This window comes from Uranotaenia lowii, unplaced genomic scaffold (assembly GCF_029784155.1).
Source record: "Uranotaenia lowii strain MFRU-FL unplaced genomic scaffold, ASM2978415v1 HiC_scaffold_72, whole genome shotgun sequence".
In the NCBI taxonomy this organism is placed as follows: Eukaryota; Metazoa; Arthropoda; class Insecta; order Diptera; family Culicidae; genus Uranotaenia; species Uranotaenia lowii.
The window spans coordinates 1-23,175 of NW_026598667.1; the positions used below are offsets into that span (position 1 = coordinate 1).

At 32.7% G+C, this 23,175-nt stretch overlaps 1 protein-coding gene across 1 annotated transcript; it reads left to right on the plus strand.

The window, feature by feature from the left end:
* The first annotated feature begins 2,616 nt into the window (after nucleotides 1-2,616).
* Nucleotides 2,617-4,210, plus strand: LOC129760675 (hydroxysteroid dehydrogenase-like protein 1). The gene is made up of 4 exons (XM_055758330.1): nucleotides 2,617-2,861; nucleotides 2,918-3,151; nucleotides 3,212-3,657; nucleotides 3,717-4,210. Exons 1-4 carry the CDS (start codon nucleotides 2,693-2,695, stop codon nucleotides 3,813-3,815), a joined length of 948 nt encoding a protein of 315 aa, XP_055614305.1. The 5' UTR covers nucleotides 2,617-2,692; the 3' UTR covers nucleotides 3,816-4,210.
* The last annotated feature ends 18,965 nt before the right edge of the window (nucleotides 4,211-23,175 follow it).

The following is a 23,175-nucleotide window of genomic DNA, read 5'->3' on the forward strand; positions in this document are numbered from 1 at the left end:
GATATCGAGATGTAAGATGATCACTATAAATACCTACATGCTGTAAAACAATCGCTATATTACTCAACCAGGAGTTTGCTCAGAATGTTAACCTGCCCTAACATGTAATCAACTATTCTAATAGAGTGCTTTAATTGGTCTATAATGAGCCCCGCACACTTCGCAACCCATTCATCAATGGTAGTAAAATCTCAAACTCTAGCTAGGTAAGGAAACATTTCAAGTCGTGTGTGAACGACATCAAGAGACACTGCTGAATGGGTTCAAAATATGGATCACAAGTCCGCCAAATGGCTTAAACATTCTCCAAGTTCCGCGGGCAAAGTCAAACAAAGTAGAAGGCGTTCATGATCCTTGATCTTTATGGTTTAGAAAAGTGTTAGATGTGGAAAGATATTTGAATATCACCGTGAGATATCCAAATACTGAAATGCGGAAAAAATATAAAAAATAGGAAAGAAATCAAAATTTCAAAAAGTTCAAATAACCTGAAAAGCAAAAATGATCAAAATTCTTTAAAACTGGTCATGGAACATTATAAAAAATAAATAAACATGCAGACACAATAGACAAAAAATAGGTTAACCCTCATCCGCATTAGGGTGTCATTTTGACACCATTGCAAGTTTGAAGGCTTGTAACTTTTTTCAGAAGCTTCAAAATACAAAAATTTCTTCGGGGACCCTAAATGAATTCAAAAGTTCTTCAATATTGCATCTTTACTTTTTTTTATGGACGAACCCTGGAAGCCTGGACAAAAAAACTCCCTTTTTTTTGTAGCAATTTTCACATCTAGGCATTTTACTCTAAACCGAATAAAACACAATACAATTACAAATAAACCTCCATTAATGTAGAAATGTAGTTTTGAGTAAGTCTTAAATGATTTAAAGAAAAAATATTGTAGTGAGAAATGCTGGAAGTCATGTCCTTTAGCTTCTGTGGCTATGCAATTTTTAAAATTTGACAAATTTGTTCCTCAACGATAAAGTATTTCGTTCAAAATTGTTTAAAATCATAAAACTAAGCTTCTCTGAATTTTTCAGAGAAAAATTGGTGTTGAAACAGGATTGGTGTGTCCGAAGGACAACCAAGGACAAGATTCCGAAGAACAAAAACATAAATGTGGTTTACGAAATAACATGTGGAGGATGTAGTAAATCATATGTAGGAGAAACGAGCCAGTTTTTAGAAAAACGTTTGAAGCAACACAAGACAAATGTATCCACAAAACAAATAAGTACAGGTCTAGCACAGCACTGTCTAGAAACTGGGCACATTTTTGATTTTGAAAATACCAAAATATTGGAAAGAGTTACCGGATACAATGCTAGAATAACTGCCGAAACATTTTACATCAAATTGAGAGGTGACGATAATGTCGTTAATAGGCAGAGAGACTCGTTAAATTTAAAGACCGCTTACGACCCCATAATCGCAAAATTGACACAGACACTGACAAACAAATGTAAACGCAAAACAAAACAAACTGTCCAAAATCAAAATAGTTCAGACGATGGCCAGTCAATTGTAAGTTAAAATTAAAAATTTAGATTTAAAGTTTAATGTTAAAAAGTAAAATATAATTTTAGTGTCCACTGAGGAGGAGCGAATGCCAGAGTAGCTCGAAACGTATGGACAACTGGTAAATCTGTTTTATTATTATTAAAACTCACCGAAAAACGTCGATAATTTCGAAGAACAATTGTAAAAATTGTAAAAATTGTAAAAATTGTAAAAATTGTAAAAATTTTAAAAATTGTCAAAATTGTCAAAATTGTCAAAATTGTCAAAATTGTCAAAATTGTCAAAACTGTCAAAACTGTCAAAATTGTCAAAATTGTCAAAATTGTCAAAATTGTCAAAATTGTCAAAATTGTCAAAATTGTCAAAATTGTCAAAATTGTCTAAAATTGTCAAAATTGTCCAAATTCTCAAAATTCTCAAAATTGTCAAAATTGTCAAAATTTTAAAAATTGTCAAAATTGTCAAAATTGTCAAAATTGTCAAAATTGTCAAAATTGTCTAAAATGTCAAAATTGTCAAAATTGTCAAAATTGACAAATTTGTCAAAATTTTTAAAAATTGTCAAAATTGTCAAAATTGTCAAAATTGTCAAAATTGTCAAAATTGTCAAAATTGTCAAAATTGTCAAAACTGTCAAAATTGTCAAAATTGTCAAAATTGTCAAAATTGTCAAAATTGTCAAAATTGTCAAAATTGTCAAAATTGTCAAAATTTTCAATATTGTCAAAATTGTCAAAATTGTCAAAATTGTCAAGATTATCAAAATTGTCAAAAACATTTAATAGGCGATATTCTCTTTTTTACAAAATTGTAAAAATGTACTTCTCACAATTTCTTTTTTTTTCGAGTTGTTTTTTTATTACTAGTAGTGAGTCAATTGATAACATCCCACGGTAGTTTCTCAATGATTATCCCAAACTACTTGTGTTAGAACATAGACTATGCTGTTGCAATTTGCAATCTACCAATAAGGCACTGTAATTATTTTTGTGTGTGCTGATCTTATCAAACCTACGAAGCCTACCAGCTAGCGGGAAGCTTTGAGAAACAAATGAATAATTTATAATCAGTCTATACGTGCGAACTGAGATTCAATCCCCAAAGTTGCTTCGAAGTTCAGGCTGCAGTTTTATAGCGCGCGTTCCTAGTGCAAAATAGATCGGCGATGGAGCAGGATTGCAGTTACGCAAATGTCTTTCTACAAGTGATCGGTGCGTTAGTTTTAGTTGCGTGGATCTATCGTACCTTTAAATCGGGACTAGCAATCGTTTGGGGATCCTTGAAGGACTTGGTTCTAAGAAGAGATTGGAAACAGAAATACGGAAAATGGGCAGGTAAGTTTGCGGAAACTCCTAAAACAGCTTCGCTTGAACAGGTTTTTTCTTCGTAGTTGTCTCCGGTGGATCGGATGGAATCGGACGTCAGATCAGTATTCTCTTGGCCAAGCAAGGTTTGAATATAATCATTATTGCTCGACCGGACGATAACCTCCAGACGACGGCCGATCAGATCTCATCTGATTATGGGGTTCAAGTGAAAACAGTCGGGGTAGATTTTGCAAATGGCTGGCAGCTCTACAGCTTTATTCAGAAAGAGCTGGATGGTTTCGATATCGGTGTTTTGGGTAAGTCTACTTTATGATTTATAAAAAAAATATTTAAAAAAAAAATCTCAATTTTCACAGTTAACAATGCAGGAATCCTTCTAAAAATTGATTCCTTTGAAAATATTGCCTACAACGAGCATCAAACTATGGTGAATGTTAATATAAATGCGGCTCTCATGTTAACCCACATCGTGACCCCTTATATGAAAAGTCGCCGGAAAGGACTGATCGTAAACATTGCCTCGATATCCGCCTACACTCCGGCGCCCTACGCTCTTATGTACGCAGCCACCAAATCCTTCATCTACAGCTTCAGCCGAGCACTAACAGTGGAGCTCAAAGAGAGTGGAGTAAAAGTGCAAACGATAACGCCATCTTTCGTGGAGACCAAATTGACTAAGAAAATGCATACCTCGCAGCTTTATCATCTGACAACAGTGCACCTGGATTCGTTTGCCAACTCTCTTGGGATTGTCATCGGGAAAACGGAACTCACTACCGGTCATTGGTATCACGCCGTTCAGGTGAGTTAATAAACATTGAGTAAATGTTAAAAACTTTAACATTTTTTTTGACGTTTTAGCATACTCTGAGCTCTTGGATACCAATAGAATGGCGAATGAAACTGTTCGAAAAAGTATCGATGCCCGTGATAAACGGTGAAAATATGAAAACCAACTAATGACAATAAACCCGGGATATTCTATTTTTCATTCCTGACACTAGTTTTTATAGTGTAATAACAATCAAAAACAACATTTTTTTTTAGAAAATAATAGTGAAAGCTTGAAAATTATTAACTACGATAATTTGTGATTTAAAAAATTATGAAGAAAAATTCAAACCTCAAGTTGAAACTTATACTCGAAGCGTTGTGTTATATACTCTTTTTTTAAAACTTCGGAGCATGATTATGATTCATGTGTGATTTCATGCAGTCATGGCCAGTTCAAAAATATTCAGGTATCTAACATTTGATTTTTTTTTAACAACAACTATTATCTATTAAATTATGCATCCTTCCCGAGCAGACTTTGATGTCTGAATCAATAGCAAACGGTGGCGAAAAGGAGCTCTCAATGCCAAAATGATAGCATAATTTAGTTTTGTATGTTGCCCGATGTTTCATTGAAGTTTCAATTTCCCGAAATTTGATGACGAACCAATACCAAAGATAAGGTGTTGATTTTACTACGACAGCTGGATAAGGTCATCATTAAGGCTTCATTCTCATTCATAGATTAAAACAAAAAGTTAGATCAATATGAGAGTAATTTTCTGCGACGAAAAATCACGTTTATCAACGTGTGAATGAATCTAAATAGAATTTGAACCAAACAACAAATTGAGTCATTACCAGCATAATGTGCTCATTAAACCGCTACAAAAAATGACTTATAGCTCCCATATGTTTTTTCGATGTGGTTTTGGTCACCAAGTCAACCAATTTGATATGATTTGGTTGCTTCCTCTATTAGCGAAACGTGATTCGATTTTGTATGGAAATTTGTATGGAAGAAGAAATTTTTGCGTATTAAATTAACCAAATTTATTAATTCAAATAAGCTTGAAATGTTTTTTTTTAATTATTGATTTGGCCTATTTTTAAGCTTGGTTTTTTGGTAATATGAGAAGAAGCTATGTCTTTCACGAAAAAAGTTATAGAATAAATCAACAAATTCATTGGCTTTGCAAAACTTTTTTTTGCGATTTTTTATTTTCATCGTCCGGTTAAACATCTTAAAAATGTACAAAATTAAAAACATTTACATACAGACCCCGTTCGTTTTTGGCAATATCCGATTTTGATGCATGTGGCAATATCGAACGGTTTTTTTGAACGACATTACCAAACAGCTTTCGCTATAACAGGACCCATGGCCGTAGGAACGGGGGTTTGTTTTTGAAGGTTAAACCCCCCCCCCCCCCCCCCCCCCCCCCCCCCATGAGGGTCCAGAAAAACAAGCGAGGTATTCTACTCTACACTCAAAATTTGACATTTTTAATTAGATTTTGATCATTGAGTAATGTAATTCATTAGTAACAATCTTCACTTAGAGATAATTCCAAAACCTCGAAAACAAATCTCCGGTTCAGAATTCTGGTTCAGTTTTTCAAAACTTTCTTGCTAATTGATAGAAATTCGTTTTTGAACAATAAATTTTAAATAAGTTTATACTCATTCCACATGATACTCCATATTGATAAAATCTTTATTGCATTTCTGTGTTCATATTTCGGATTCTGTATTCAGTTTAGGATTCTTGAGTTTTGGTTCGAGACACCATTAAACATAGAAATCTCCCAAATTGGTTTTGACATTTTATTCAAATTTATATACATGACTTTCGAAACTTATAGACATTTCCAATATTTAGATAAATAAAATTCCAAATATTAAATCAAAACAAAATTAGAAACCATCCTGGGTTTTGGTTGATTTTCATTCGAAGTTCTTTTACTCGATTTTTTAAAATCCCATTCAAAAAAATTTAAAAATTATTTCTTTTGCAAAATCTAAACATAAGAAGCTTCAAAATGACGATCCAGAATTGAACACTCAGAATCAGATTCATCGTTTTTTGTTTATTTTATTCACATTTATTTCAAATTCGCAAGTCGAATTGAAAACCAATGATAAAAAAATCAGATTGGTTAAGACTCTTAAACAAATTTGAATTATTGGCTTGTAATGGAAATGCTGATTTGGATTCTAAATGCAGTAATCGATTTTTTTATATTTCAGAAATCGCATTGAAATTCGAAAACAAATCTTAAATTCACGTTCTGCAGGTGCAGAATAACTATTTAGAATTAATATTCGAAATTGAGATTCAGATTCAGCTCGTAAATGAGTTTTAATTTTGTTTTCAAGATGACTTTTTAGATGGGGAATTTACATTGCAAGAGATCGCGAACTTCTAATTATGATTGTAAATTTAAATTCAAAATTTGAAATTCTTCAACAGGTCATTTTAAACACAAACATAATAAGCTGAAAATAACAAATTAAAAGATAACTTTTTTTTTAATAAAAACGTGATTTTTTTTAAAGCTTTCTACAAGATTTCAATTATGTAACTTATTTTTGATAAATGATATTTTCTGTACTTTTCCTGTAAAAAAAAATTTCAGAGAATTCAATTTTTCTTTGTGTATGGGAGAGTGGGGAATCATGGGCCACTTTTTTTCGTTGTTCCATAACTTCTTTATTATAGAAGATAAAATGAAAATAAAAAAAGGTATGGTTTTCTACATGTTCAAGGTATCATGAGGTATTTTCTTAAATTTTTAATAAGTTATTTTCGCCAAATTCTGACTGCTTTAAAAAAAGCAATATTTTTTGGATTTTGAAAAATGGTGGGGAATCGTGGGCCACTAAGTCCAAATTGACCAAATAACATGCAAAGTTTATGAGTTGACCCAAAACTGTGATTTCACAATTCATTTCGTTATTTTTTTCAGATGATGAAATAAAAAAAGAGAGCTGTGTATGATCGAATAGATTCCAAAACCTGGCTCGCAAACGTTTTTGCAAAATTTCTTATAAAGGATGGACAAAATATTTTTCATAACTCTTCATTTGGCATAAGAAAACTTTGCAGATAGGGTAAACGTATTTTAAGTTCTGAATGTGTATAAAAATATAAAAATATAGGTGGTTAAAGATGTGTGGCCCACGATTCCCCACAAGCTATGATTTGCAAATTGGTTACGTTTGTGTGACTTATTGATGTTCCATTAAAATTCCTTTTCCACGTGAAAGATCAAGACAAAACTTAGATCATAAGCGAATGAGCATATTTTTGTTATGAACTTTAGGTCCCCATCGAGGCAATTAGCGGGTGTATTTTTAATTATGAAAGTAAATTTTTCTTACTTTTTTTAGCTTGATAAAAAAAGAAGCACATGACGCGTATTTAAGTCAACAACATATAGAAATATATGCTCACGCAAAGCGACGACGATGGCAACTGGTTCGAGATTTTTATCTCAACACACATCTGAGATATTAAAAGTGGCCCACGTTTCCCCATGGCCCACGATACCCCACTCTCCCCTATTGTTTAACATTTGTGGTTGCATTTTTTTCAAAAGCCAAATTTCAAAATTAAATTAAAACTTGGAATGAGTTTGCCAGTATCATACTTTAAACTTAAAATTATTATTTTTACTTTTTGAAAATTTATTTTTTGAAGGATTTCTTATAAAAAAAAGTTATTCTATGTTGAAATCGAATAAGCTAAGTTTACCAGTTTTTTTTAAGCAAATCATTTCAAAGGTTATAGGATGTATTTTCAAACGCTCTATTTTAAACAAAACACTATTAATGTTTTAAATTCTTTGCATTAAATAATCAAATAGTATAAACTATTCTTCTTTAAAAATTTTTATGCATGGATTATTTGAGCAAAAATATCATAGTACAAAATTAGTCAACAAACCAATGTGTTATTAAAATTGACTTAAAAACAAAACTTTTGTTTTTGATTAAAAGGTGCCAAATTAAAATCGATTTTTGGCCAGATTCCGACGTGTCATGCATTAATAAGTCATTTTGCATCAAAATAAAAATTTCGGTATTTTTCCGTTTTTTTTTGGTCCCACCTTAGGTAATTTTTGAGGGGTCAGAAAATTGAACCTTTGAGCGCTTTGCTGCGTCCTTAAATCAAGTGCGATTGAGCAAAAATTTTGCATAGGACAGTTTTTTGGACCAATCCACAAAATGAATATGGTCGGTTTGCAAAATTCGATCTTTGATTTTTTCCTATACATCCATTGCCACCCTAAAATTCATTTGTTTTTTGTTTTTTGATCTTTTGGAACATTGGTCTCGAGAAATGAGCAAAATAAGCAGAAAAATCGGAACAACGATATAGCGTTCACAGTTTGCTCGATATTACAAGGGTTAATCTCGTAACGAAAGCCGAACATAGATTCGATTCGGAGAAATAACTTGGTTAGCTGATTTTTGAAAAATGATTCTTTGTTAAGATTTATTTAAATAAATATAATTTCGATTTTGGCGCTTAAAAACTTTTTGTTTCCAAAATCGAACGGTTTTCTTCATAAACTTTTTTTCTTCATGTTTATAACAATTTGACGCCATTTTTTATCATATTCTAAGATTTTCAAAAATTTTATTAGCATTTTCAATCATGTTGTTGACTAAGCTTGCCAGATTTCCCGGTTTTATCCAGGTTTGCCCAAATATTAAATATAAAATTTGGGTGAATTCAAGCTAAAAAAACAAAAAGTGTCCTATTATTTTTTTAATTTTGCGCCTCCAACGAATTTCTCAGTAATTTCAATAAAAATAATCATGAAAGGTTTTTTAAAGGCATAAAGTACCATTTGGGTTGTGCTAGTAAATTTTGATTTTTGAAGAATAATTCATAGGTTTTTATCAAATTTGCCCGGATATTGACCGGATTTTGGTCTTCAATTTTCTGCTTTTTGTCAGGTGCTCGGATACGTGCTGAAAAAATTCTGACAACGTTATTCTAGACATATTTACAACTTTTTAATGTGCTATTTTTATCATCATTTCATTTTTTGTCATTTTTATTTTTATTTTTTAGATATTTATTTGTCATATATAGTCTTTCGTTAGTATTTGTGTTTGAGTTTTTTTATTATTTTTTTTTTGGCATTTTTGATAATTTATTTTATTTTAAATTTTGTTATAATTGTTATACATTCAAGATCGTGAAAACAAAATCAGGTCATTTATCTAAAAGCAAAAATTATTAGGTGATGTTGTTTCAAAAAACCATGTACCAAATTCGAATATTGCTGAGAATGAATTATGGCAATATCGAGCGGATCTGTGTTTGATTTGAAAAAGAAATTCAAACTATTTCATTTGAAGCAGAAATGTGCATAAAACGAAAAAAAAGTAAACTCAGTACTGAAAATTAAAACTGAATTTGAATTGAAATTTTAATATGAGCATCGAATAAAAAAAGTTCTTATTTTGGGTTTATACTGTGATTTTGATTTTTGTTACAAACTTTGACTTAGAGTTCCAGATACTGAATCGATAGTTTTGAAAATTAATCTTGTTGTAAAGAACTTTCAACATGAATTCATAATTTAACATCTCCAAAATTCTGAAGTTTTGAATCCTAAACATAGTTCAGTGTTCTAAATTGGATTTTCCTTTCTCCATTCACGTAAACAAACTAAATAGAAATTCTTAGTAAATTAACGGCTAAAAAAGGAACGAAAATCCAAACTCTGATCTCTGAATTCTGAACTCTAAACTTTGGAATTTGAACTCTGATTTCTATACTTTGAATTCTGAACTCTGACTCCTGAAATCTGAAAACGGGCCGTCCGGGGTATACGTGTTCACCACATGTAGACTTCGGACCAACCAGATTTCATTGTATAGGTTAAGGTAGTGCCACCTCTATCCCGGTACTACTTCTCCTAAATAATGAAATGTTGCGGGGTAAAGTATGGTGTACGTTAATAAGTTTTCCTCGCAAAAATGCTCTTTCGCTCTTTTCAACATCTGCTAAATTTTCTTCTCACTTTTCTATCCATCTTCATCAATTTCATTTCTGATATTCTTTCTCCAAGAATATACATTTCACCGATATGCCGAAAAATAATTTACAAAAACTTAATTAACGGTGGTTAACTTATCTTAAAAAAAAGAATTCCTCAACTGAATTTTGAATCTGAATTTTATTAACTAAGATTAAACTGAATTAGAAATCTGAATTCGGAATCTGAATTTGGAATCTGAATTCGGAATCTGAATTCAAAATTTGAAATCGGAATCTGAATTTGGACTCTGAATTCGGAACTTAATTCGGATTCTGAATTTGAAATCTGAGTTCGGATTCAGAATTTAAAATCTGAGTTCGGAATGTTCGGAATGATTCTGAATTCGGAATCTTAAATAGGAATTCGAAATCGGAATCTGAATTTGAAATCTTAAATTGGAATCTGAACACGGAATCTGAATTCGGGAATCTTAATTGGGAATCTAGGAATCTGAATTCAGAATCTAACATCCGAGTCTGAATTCGGAAACTGAATCCGAATTAAGAATCTGAATTTGGAATCTGAATTCAGAATTTCAATTCAGAATCTTAATTCGGAATCTTAATTCGGAATCTTGATTTGGAATCTTAATTTGGAATCTAAATTTGGAATCTAGGAAACTGAATTCAGAATCTGACTTCGGAGTCTAAATTCGAAATCTGAATTCGTAATCTGAATTTGAGATCTGAATTCGGAAACTGAATTCGAATTCGGAATTTGAATACTGAATCTGAATTCTGTATCTGAATTCTGAGTCTGAATTCTGAAGCTGAATTCTGAAGCTGAATTTTGAAGCTGAATTCTGAGTCTGAATTCTGAGTCTGGATTCTTAGTCTGAGTTCTGAGTCTGAATTCTGAGTCTGAATTCTGAGTCTGAATTCTGAGTCTGAATTCTGAGTCTGAATTCTGAGTTTGAATTTTGAGTCTGGTATCTTAAATCTGAATGTTAATTAACAATTTGAATTCTAAATCCGAATTTCAATTAAGAATTGATTCAAAATCCTAAATCTTAGATCAACGCATCAGAGTACTGAAACTTGAAGTTTGAATTTGAATGATTATAATTTTGATTTGAATATCGGTGCCTCAAGAGTCTTGATTATTTTTTTTCGTAGATCAATCAGAACGATTCGTAGTGAAAATGCAAAATAGATGGAAAATTTAAAAAAAGTAAATGAAGAAGCTATCTACCTCGAAAAATCGTTGCCAAATTCCATGAACATCAAGAGTCGCTTCCTTAATTGTCTTCCTCGGTGTTTTCTCTTCCCAGAATTGCTCTTTTTGGTTTACCAGTTTTTGAAAATTTTCTCGGAAGCACCCCAAGCAAGAAATTTTGTTTGAGCATTAGAGCATCACAAAATCTCAAGCAAAATTCTAGGAAAATGTTCCGGCAGTTTGAAAAGAGATTTTTTGGTTGTTTTTCTTTAAATATTGATCATATTTAAAGGGTGTAAGCAAATTCTAAAAAAAAATCATAAACTTCTATAATGAAAAAAAAAATTGAAAACGTGACATCGACTTTGAGAATCTACATGTTTACATTAAACAACCGATTAGAACCGTTCAAAGGTAAACAGATTCTTTCCGGAGTCAAGAGAAAGGTGGCAATGTTTCAAACGAAACAGCTGAGAAATTTCGAAATGGTTTTGTTTATCACAATTGTTGTGCCGGGATCTGTTTACCCGATAAGCCCTTCGAAGTCGTTTGAAGTGATTACTACTACGATACTAGAAACGAGATTTTACTGATTCTACTAAGTAAGCAAACCATCACAAACACATCGAAAGTAAAGTTCTCTACTACAGTTTGTGTTGAACATTCGACTTAGCAGCGAACAGCGACTGATGTGAGTGATTCACGTTGCTTTCTGGGGGAGCACGCGAGCTCCGGTTTCTCGCTTGTTGATTAGGCGAAGATAATCCTGATTCCTGGCATAAAATGTGACGCGTAATTTTGAAATCACAAAATATAAGAATTTTAAACTGAAGCTTGAAAATTCTGTAAATTAGCCTAAGAATTTATATTTCATCTCATACGACCTAACGAAAACGTACGCCAGAATTCTCTGTTGGTTCGAAGTACGAACGATGCGTGTGTTCTAATGGGGAGATTTGTGATGTCTGCTTACCTTCCGTGGCCTTGAACGATTTGCGGATCTCTTCCCAGCCGTGATGCGCAACTTGGACGCGCTGTCGCAGATGTTTCCGATGCCAAAGTGCCGGGCGGGATTTGACGCATTCGATCAGCTTCAGGGTGTCCTCGTTGACGGAGCAGGCAGTGCCATTGATTCCGGTCAAACCGGTGCCCTTGGATGAGATGCCGCCCAGGGAAATGGAGCTCTTCCGGCGGGATTTGTTTGTTGTTGATGTCGTTGGAAGTGAGTTTGTAACTGTTGACGTTGCAGTGAAGCCGGCAATTGTGGCCACTATGGTGGTTTCGGCTACTGGAGGTGCCATTGCGGGAGGCTCATTATTCACTTTTTTCCTTTGAGGATTTCACTCAGCAATCAAACACACTCACACGCGTTATTGTTTACGCAATGGCCCTGAATCGGGGGTTTGTTTATTTCTGATGCGGGAATCTACTAGAAGCGCACCGACTAAGGTTGCGCACCGCGCGGACCGACTAATCGTTGTTTTTCAACTGGCGAACGCGAGCTTACGCCAGAATTTCTAAATCGCACTCGGTAACGTAACGAGAACGTTCGTCGTGTGCGCGTAAATAATGAAGCGCAAAACAGTGGTGACCGCACGACGTTTAGAGCTGTTGAACACAAAACAAAACTCTTCGATCTGGCGTCACCACAATACGATCAAAGCCACCCGGTTGCGCTTCCACACATCACTCTCAGCGTCGTCTCGTGAGTTTACTCAATAGTTTTTATATAGGAATTAGGAATTGTCAAGAATAGGACAAAAAAAAAACAAACAAGACGGGGCTCCCGCGCGCGCAGGAGCAAATAAGATCAAGCGTAGCACCGATTAAAACGAGTGTCCCCACTAACACAGGCGCACCCGACGGAGATTTGCGCTATCGGAATCCTGCATGGTTCCATCTTCGTGTTGAGGCGTATACTTAGACATGTGGTATGATTTTTGGCGCGCAGCGCGAAAACAGTCTTTTCGTGTGCGCGTGAAGCAAACGCTAATCAGTAGGAACACGCTTCGAAGATAATCACGTTGTCGAACGATGCGGCGATGCGGGAGGTTTGCGATTGCGTGAAAAGACGCGATTTGCTTGTGTCCAGCAAACAACGACGTGTAGAGACAGGCGCAAACGCGATTCGGGGTTTTGATTTCAGTTGTATTTTTTTGCTTGACTGAATCTTATTGTTAGTTTCGAATAACGTGGATGAATATTTTTGCATTGCAAAGTATGAATAACGAACTGATAATGTCTTATAATTGTTTGAACAATTTATTTACTCGTTCAACTTCAACTTAATAAACCTTACTAAATTTTTCATCTGAAGGAGTTATAAAAAAAAACATCAACTAAACTATCTTTTTTTGGTTTAAATACACAAAAACATTCTTAAATTTGTAAGATTTACTTTCACGACTATCAAAACGATTAAACAAATCATATTCGAGGATTTTATCTCCTGAAAATTGAGAAAAAATAAATAAAAAACAAAATAAACCAAATACCTGGCCAATCCAAATGTGAAATTAAAGCTAAATACTTGTGAAGACATTCTTTTGTTCACTTCCCAAAATTAGTCAAGAATCATAACTTTTAATTTTTTTTTAATCCTATACATACATATATTCATTCTTAACCAAGAATTTCAACAAGAGAATGAAATTCCTAATGAAACAATTCAATTCAGTGCCGTTGGAAGAACCTACCATTTTTCGTATAAAATACATCCTTAAACCATTAAAACCGTAAGCTATATTTACATAGGGAATCCTTCAGTACTAAATGAAATTTTTGATTTTGCTCAAAAAAACTGGTCAAACTTAACTTACTTGATCAGAACATTGAAGAAGTTTTTTTAGAGAACCCCTCAAAATAAATAAAATTTTCAAAAGTTGAACTACTTGATTATAATTTAGTGGTTAAGTACACAAAAATTTAACCAATATACAAAGATATACTCAATACACAAAAATAAAAGGATTTTTTTTCAATTTTGTTACAGGAAAATCACAGAAATTATTTTTATCGAAAATTAATTCTATAATTTAAATCCTGTGGATGGTTTGATAAGAAAAAAATCATGTTTATCATTTTAAATATTACAAAAAAAAACTTAAATTTTCTAGAATTTTAAAATTTGTGATTTTTGTACTCAAAATGACTTGTTGAAAAATTTGAAAATTCAAAACAAACTCACATTCATAATTTGAGTATGCAATTTCTTGCAATATAAATTCCTCAACGTCATCTTGATAATTTTATCTTGATTGCGAAACTCATTTACGAGCTGAATCTGAATCTTAATTTTGAATATTAATTCTAAATTTTATTTCTGCACCTAGACTCAGAATCTGAATTTAAGATTTGATTTCGAATTTCAATACGATTTCTGAAACATAAAAAAACGATTCCTGAATTAAGATTCCAAATCAACATTTCCATTAGAAGGTGAGAATTAAAATTTATTTAAAACTCTCAACTATGAACCTTCTTTTTTTTTAAATTCTGGTGTTTTGGTTTTAAATCTGATTTCATTATTTTTATTATTACTTTTCATACGACTTGCGAAATTGAAATTGAATGTGAGTAAAATAATAAAAAATATGTTTCTGATTCTAAGATTTCAATTCTGTATCGCAATTTTGAAGCTGTGTAATGTTTGGATTTTGCTAAAGAAATTTTTTTTTACTTTTTTTAATGAGAAATGGGAAAAAGTTGAGAGTTAGAACATCGAATGAAAATCAAACAAAACCCAGGATGTTTCCTAATGTTTTTTAAATATTTGTTAAAATTATTATCTAAATTTTGAAAACTCATTAAAGTTTCAAAAATCGTGAGTCCATTTCAGAATGAAGCGCAAAACCAAATTGAGCAATGACAAAACAGCTTTTCTTTTTTTTAAATGAGGATTCAAACCAAAAATACAGAATCCGAAATATAAAAACCGAAATGCATTAATCGGTGAAATTTTATATTCTTTGAGAAAGAATATTTAAGAACAACATCTTTCACCTTATTCTAATCTTCTATCCGTCTATATAAAATTTCACCGATATAGCCGATAAAATAATTTCATAAAATAAATTTACGGTGATTAACTTATCATTTCAGAAATGCATTGAAAAAAATTTGAAAATATGGAATCAAAAACTCTGGAATAAGTGTAATCTCAGATAAAATTTAATGTTAAGAATCGAATTTCTATCAACAACCATAAAATTTTGAAAGACTGAAGCTAAATTGAGTAACGTTACTCAATGATCAAAATTTGATTAAAAATTTCAAATTTTGAATGTAGAGTAGAATACCTCGCTTGTTTTTCTGGACCTTCATGGAGGGAGGTTTGCAAAAGTGTATTACCAGAACCTTCTAGCTTAGCGGGTTCAGGAGAGGCCTGTTATATCAGCGAGGGATAACGACGATAGTGAGATTGAGGGATAGTTCGCATTCATTCGATTGCCCGTTCATATAAATGCCAATTTATATTCGCACTCTTCCTTAGCTAGCCCACTCAGGTTTTGATTTTTTGCTTGTATAAAGGAATGATCCCCCTGCAAAATCATCGGATAAAGAACAAAAATTGCTTGGAAGCTCTTTTTTCGGGATTAAAAACATTTCAACTGCTTGTAAACATGCCTAGCTTAAGTCGTTTCATGACATCTTACTGCTAAAATGAGTTCCTATCAAAATATCACAAAATTAAAAATTAAATAACAAAAACCATAATACTCTAACAGTCTGTGAATAATGAAGTCAAGGGTACCCTACTTGCCAAGGTTTCGTAAATGAACCTGAAGTAGAAAGCAATTTTTTTCAACTTTCGTATGGAACTTGAGTATGTATGAATTAAGATATGCTACTTTGGCATCAATTAAAACAATAGGAACAGCGAGGAAATCAAATTTCGGAATTCTATAATCTCAAAATCTACTGGACCAAATTCTATAAATATTGTACTTTTGAGTTACCCAAGTGTTGAACTTCATTAAGCTTAACAAAATTTCATCATAAAATTTATAACATCTGAGTTTTGCTTCTTTAGACCTTGTTTCTATGTTTTTTTTTTCAAAATTATTAAAAGTTTCCTACTTATGAGTATTGGATTTAAAATATTTGTCTTCTTTTCCAATAAACATAAGGAATGTATTTTTTATTTTCTCGATAAAGGACTAATGCGACGCACTTTTTAGTTTCTTGCATTTCCATGCATTTGATGTTGACGTTGAGCTAAACTCCTTCTTATTACAGTTTTTGAATAATAGTGAATACAACCAGATATCAGATAAGATGACATTCCTGTCTCTTTTTTTAAAAGTTTTTATTATAAACAACAAACAGATCGATCGTTTAAAGATTTTGCTTAGCTTGATTGACTATTCATATTCACCTGCTGTAATTGAAACCGAAATGCATCACACAATTTCATTATCAAAATGAATCTAATTATTTATGATCGCTTCCAAGATTGATATAACACACATTCCGAATTCCACGATCACCACGACCATCAATTTTATTCATAGGTCAAAAGAATGATGTCTGGGATTGACAGCACATTCTAAATGTCCAAAACTGATGCTTTTTCTTCGAACATCAATAACGACGCCGATCACGTCCTAATAGTCAAATAATTGATTTGAAAAGAGAGAAAAGGGTGAAAGAATAACTTTGTGCTTTAGGACGATTAATTGATGTGTGGAATGGGCGGAATGGATTCGATCAGGATAAATTTTTGACTAGTGTTATAATGTTTAAATGAAAACAAAAACTTTGTTATCACACCCCCTGTTTTCCTAATGAAACTCAAAAATTGGATGCAAACTTCTAGTATGATGGTTCTATAATGTGAAAAGTAAAAGTAATAGCCCAAATTCCTAGAAAACCAGATAAAAATATTGCAATGTTAAAAACTAGGATGCAATAAATTACGGAAATTGGTACATTTTTTTTCTTTTGAATATCCTCCACATTGAGATTAATAAATAAAAATGTTTTAGTTATATTACCTATTCTTTTCTATACGGTACCATTTTGATTTTGCATGTATATTTTTGCGATTGACAAACTCTTGTTGAGTACTTTTATTTCAACATATTTTTATACCGCAGGATTGTACGATTTATCAATCTAACGAATAATGGGTTTTGAATTTTAAATTAAAGGCAAGTTGAAATGATATTTCAAAAATACCCATTGAATAAGTTAACAATGAGGTAAATTATTTTAATAAAATGTCCTCCCTCAAATTTTGTTATAATATTTAAATTTAAAATCTTGAACTTATACTACGGAATGAGAGAAAGAACCAGGAAGTCGATCTTTCAAATCTTTTGAAATAAAAAATTTGTACCTACTTACCTTTTTCAAAACGTTGTATTTTTCGTTTTATGATGAGATTATTGTTTATTACAAATGCTAAAGTTTATTGAAATAAAAGATTTGAATCATATTTGGTTATGTTTAAGGTTGCCAGAATTTTTCCAGCACGAAGACGGGCCGGACCAATCCGGACTTTTTTATCGTAAAACTTGGCAAAATCCGGGCATTTCATTCCAATATTTCGACTTAAAATCCGGGCAAATTTGGTCAAAACCCCGGAATTACTCCACACAAATAAAAAAAAAACTTGAATATTTTTTTTTCATCAGCAGTTTCAAAATCGTATTTTAAGCTTTCAAAAAAACTTTTCATGATTATTTTTAGCAAACTTGCTCAAAAATTCCGTTTTGGAAGCATAAATGAAAAAAATTACAACACAATTGGTTTTTTTTGTTGTTGTTTTGGCAAATAAAGTAAATAAATCCGGGTAAAATCCGGACTTTTTTCAATGATATCCAGGCAAACGGGGCGGGCCAGACTTATGGGGATTTTTTTTTATTATCTGACAATTTGCGCCGGGGGTCTTCAGATTTTCCCCAAAATTGAAAATTTGGTTCATTTTTGCGACTTAAAAACACATGTATTTTTTCAGGTTTCTAACATTTTTATTTTTTGAGTTAGCTTTGGTTAGATTTTTTTGTCAATTAAAAATAACCATTTTTCAAAGCTGCATAACTCTGTTATTTTTTAACGGAAATTATAAAATAGCACATCAAAATGCATTGAAATTTTATCAGCTTTCCAAATAAAATAGTTGGAAAAAAATAAATAAAGACCTTCAACATGAAAAGTTGTAAATAAACTTTAAATGGCTTCTAAAAGTACCGTCTGCACCACCGAATATTTTGCAAAAAATACCATTGAATAGCTCAATTTATGATGCAACTTTCATCTGAAGACACCAAAGTGGGCCGTTAACACCTTGAAGAGTTATGAAAGAAATAATGACGATAAATCTCTTTTTTTGCGACGAAAACAAACAATGGTCGAGCAACTGCACTCACATATGGAGGTAGCGCGCACTTCTAACAACATGGAAACAAAAGAACTTACCAAAGCAGGTAAAACACACTACTTTTTTGTGCTTTGTAGAGTGTTTGTAGCATAACTGACTTTAAATTTTAACCAAAATTCTTAGTATCGTATTGTTAATGTGATATAACAAATAATAGAAATGTTGCTGTTACAACCTGGTTATATGCTATATAACTTATTAACTTTTCGATCAAAGATCATTGTGAAGCATAATCAATGCCAATAGTAGAAGGTTCAGTCCCTGTGTTTGGGATCACAAAAATGTGATTAAAAAATGAAATATAGACGTGCTTTACATATGTAGTTTTTATATCGGGAGCTAAGCACTGTACACCAAAATCCTTTCCCATTGATCAAAAACATAGAGCGTGACGCAAATGTAGAAATAATCGAAGAGCTCAGTATGGCCAGCCCAGGCTCTAAAAAGCATCATTCCCATTGTAGGTAATATGACATTGAAAATATGATACTTTTACCGAATTCGTTTTCTCCATTCGCCCAGTTTTGAGGTTTACCATACTAGAACGAACATAATTCGTCGTCAGTGTTTTGCTACCTCGATCGCTTACAAACGAATCTTCAGTGTTCCACCGTCCATTTTAAATCAAATCTGGAGAATAACGGATGCAAAACTGAGCGCATAAACTTCTAAAAATGTCAGCAAAATTTGCAAACTTGTTGTGACCTGGTGCAAAACTGGGTATAAATGAATGCGTTATTAGATTTTTGGATATAACATGAAGTCAGTTTAGCTGCAACACTCTACCGCCCCTACTTTCATAACAGTCCCATATGCAAAAACAAGCAAACGAGAAAATCAGCTTTTCCTGTTTTGGAATACATTCTTAAATTGTGATCACCACTTTCGGCATCAACGAAAATCGTTTCTAGGTTGTCATAATAAATCGTAAGACCAGAAATTTTCGAAATTGGGTTATTGGTAAGGTCGAAAGCACCATTTTTATTCATTATGGGACTGTTAATCGACCATATTTGAAACCTTTTTCAAATCTACTCGCATAACAGTCCCATACAGAATATTTTTTTCTCACCAAGCTACTTTCTAAGACTTTAATTTGATCATTTTTGAACTTCTAAATGCAATTTTCAGAAAATGAAACATACAAAATATCGTAAATTCCACATTGTAAGTTGAATCTTTTTACGATTTTTGATAGCATCCGATAGTTTTTCGCTCAGGAAGTCATTCCTAAGGAAGTCAGACCTGCCTTCGAAAACTCGTGTGCATCATTCGACATCAAGTGAGTTATTTTTTTTTTAAATGATTCAAAGCAATAAATCAAAGACTATTTCGCCGAAAGAAGCATTGAAAAGTAACCAAATCCGCGGTATTTCACATATGGAACTGTTGTTCGGGTATATTTCATATAGGACAGCCACAAATTGATTTTTTTTTTCGAAATTTGTAGAACAAAACCTGTTTTTTTAGTGTTTTATTTTGAATCCCTATGTTGACCTAAAATGTTGAAAATTCATATGGGACTGTTATGCGAGTAGGGGCAGTCTACAAAGCACAAAAAAGTAGTGTGTTTTACCTGCTTTGGTAAGTTCTTTTGTTTCCATGTTGTTAGAAGTGCGCGCTACCTCCATATGTGAGTGCAGTTGCTCGACCATTGTTTGTTTTCGTCGCAAAAAAAGAGATTTATCGTCATTATTTCTTTCATAACTCTTCAGGGAATTGATGGCCCACTTTGGTGTCTTCAGATGAAAGTTGCATCATAAATTGAGCTATTCAATGGTATTTTTTGCAAAATATTCGGTGGTGCAGACGGTACTTTTAGAAGCCATTTAAAGTTTATTTACAACTTTTCATGTTGAAGGTCTTTATTTATTTTTTTCCAACTATTTTATTTGGAAAGCTGATAAAATTTCAATGCATTTTGATGTGCTATTTTATAATTTCCGTTGCAAAATAACAGAGTTATGTAGCTTTGAAAAATGGTTATTTTTAATTGACAAAAAAATCTAACCGAAGCTAACTCAAAAAATAAAAATGTTAGAAATCTGAAAAAATACATGTGTTTTTAAGTCGCAAAAATGAACCAAATTTTCAATTTTGGGGAAAATCTGAAGACCCCCGGCGCAAACCCGTCAGATAATAAAAAAAAATCCCCTTATGTCAAATTTTGTTTTAAATATCCTGACAAACCCGGATAAAACCGGGCAATCTTGCATCCTTAGTTATGTTCCATACAATGAGCATAAACAACAAGATACACGCTAAGAAAATTTTACATACTGGTACCGTAAAAAGTACATATTTTGAAGATTTACAACTTTTACGTAGAAGCAAGTTTCAGAAACTACATACTTTCTCAGTTCTTTTTGTTCTACAAAGTATGTAAAATAGGATACGATGGCGGGATTCTTCTCACTTACACTGTCTCTATTTGCATTTCACTTCCGCATCTGGAAAAACATTAAATCTGATTTGCGTTAAGTAGTCATTTAAATACATGAAAACAAACGGATGAGAAATCAAAATATCTTCGGGGGATTGCTTCAAAAGACTTGATTCTTTAGGTAAGCTTGTAAACATTAACCTGCATTATATGATTTTTTGATTAATGTTCAATGTTTTATGTTTGCCTAAATAAGCAGCGGCTTGTTATGAAACCGGAATCATCATCGAGGATTTAGCCTGCAGCATCAGATGATCCGCATTCGTATTCAATCCACGGCCCCAATTGAGCGATCCAAAATCAAAAATCATCAAAAGCATAGGAAAATTCTATTTTTTCAAGGCAAATTCCAGCCAGATATTATTCCAGCCAATAAATATTTGGTGTTCAAAATTAAAATTGAATCTCTTGAATTCGAAATATCCTTGGTTTTGAATTTCCAATCAGAATTTTGAAGTTTTCCCTACAGAATGTGATTTTTACATGTTTTTTGAGTTCATACGCTGATCATACTTCCGAGTACTTTCTACATACTCGTCCGTACCAGCTTTACTACATAATTTTTCGTATCATCCTTTTACATACTAGTGGCTTCCTGCACTTACGGGTTGTTTTGACTTCTTTTTACATACCTTTTTGTACGATTTTCTAAGGGTGTAAGGAAAAGCTAAGCATTAAATAAAATTATCATTTTTTTTCTTAGTGGAGGGAGTGTAGAATGGTTGCAAACGAGACAGCGTGGATGTGAATACTCTCACAAATAATTGATAAAAAGTTCCAAGACTATTGTCAAAAACACAAAAATCTTATTGAAGATTTAGGAAAACCAAACGTGTTGTATAGAAAAACTATGTTGGAATACTGTAATACTTGATTCGAAAGATCTCGAGCGGATTTGGGAAAGTTTACAAATGCATTTTTGTGCAAATATTTATAAAAAATCACAGATAAATTGAATGGTTTCAACTTAGAAATAAAACAGATATAAATGAACAAAATAAGCCTTTCTCCATCTTTGTCATTTTTCGGTGAACTTTTTCTGCAGTATCGGGTACTAAATAAGGAAATTCAAAAATATTAAAGTGAAAATCTTTAAGTAAGCCATTTTTTTAAATAAAATATTATGTAAAAAAGATGTTTTAGATATTCAAGGACATATATATTGTTTATATGATGATGGACCGAGGTACAATATGTCAAACAGACAATTTGATACAAAGACTAATCCTAAAAAGTATCATATGAATGGGATGAAGTTCTGACGAAGCATCAGATAGAAAATTGTACGGTGATGGACATACGCGGGAGTAAGACGAACGAGTCGTAAAGAAATTGAACTATTAATGTTAACATAATTATCCAGAGGATAAAACAGTACCTCCCACTCCTAAAGAAGCGTATGGGGTGGAGGATGAATGCGCAGAATTACTGCCGGTTACGGTATTTATAAAACCCTTAACTTGTGTGTGGGATAATTAATTATCATAAATAGAGTCCTACAGGAAAAAAACAAGGAAAAAATGTACTTAGCTTTGAATCCGGCATGGAGACCACTAATATCCGCACATACATTTTCTCCATCTTAAGAGCAAATAATCCAGCGGTTCAGTGAAAACACCGGAAACCAGGGTAGCTCAAATCACCTCGGCTACACCACAACGAATCAGCCTGCATTCTCATTTACAGCTACAAACTCCTCCGAAACTTAAAAACATTCCATGTTTTGGACCAACTTCTACAATTTTCATGACGAGGCTATCGAGAGTTTGTAGACATTTTTGAACAAAAATATAAACAAAAATAAGGCTGAGGATAGAAAAAGAGCTTTTTCACTGGTTTGGGGTATACCCCCTTCATCCCGGAATATCACCGAAACCTTGCAAAAAAGTATGCAAAGCGCGGTCAGTAAACATCAAGGACAATAAAGGGAAATTTAACTAATGGTTGTTTTTTGTCATACCCCATAGTAAGCAGTAAACTAATTGATACTGAGTAAAGAAAAAATAAATTAAGAAATGAAATTCGATCAGTAAAATAAACAGCTTTCCAACGCACTCATTGAAATTCAAAAAGATTTCGAGAAACTGAAAATATCAGCATTTTCAGATTTAAACAAGGGGTGGATTTGTGTATGTGCCGGGTACTGTATTGTGCTCACAACGCATCAATGCGATGAAAGATTGTTGTTTTGCCGGCAAAGTCCTGATGTCATCCTTATATCCAGATAGCAGTTCAGACTTCAGAGTGAAAATAAGCTACTGTCAGTTTGTACTGAATATTTTGTTGTGTCAAAGTTTGTAATACTCAAGTTTGTGTAGGTATCAGTAACCAACAAACGAAACATCCCTACGCCTCAACTCCAAAATCAAAATACGCTTCAGAAATGTCAAGCACGTGCTAGATGCCCGATGCGCAAAATCCACCTCAAACGGGTGCCGGTATCAACAGCTGGGTCGTTCGCTAGCCGTCTGTTGCGTGTGTTGGTCTAAATATTCACCACCA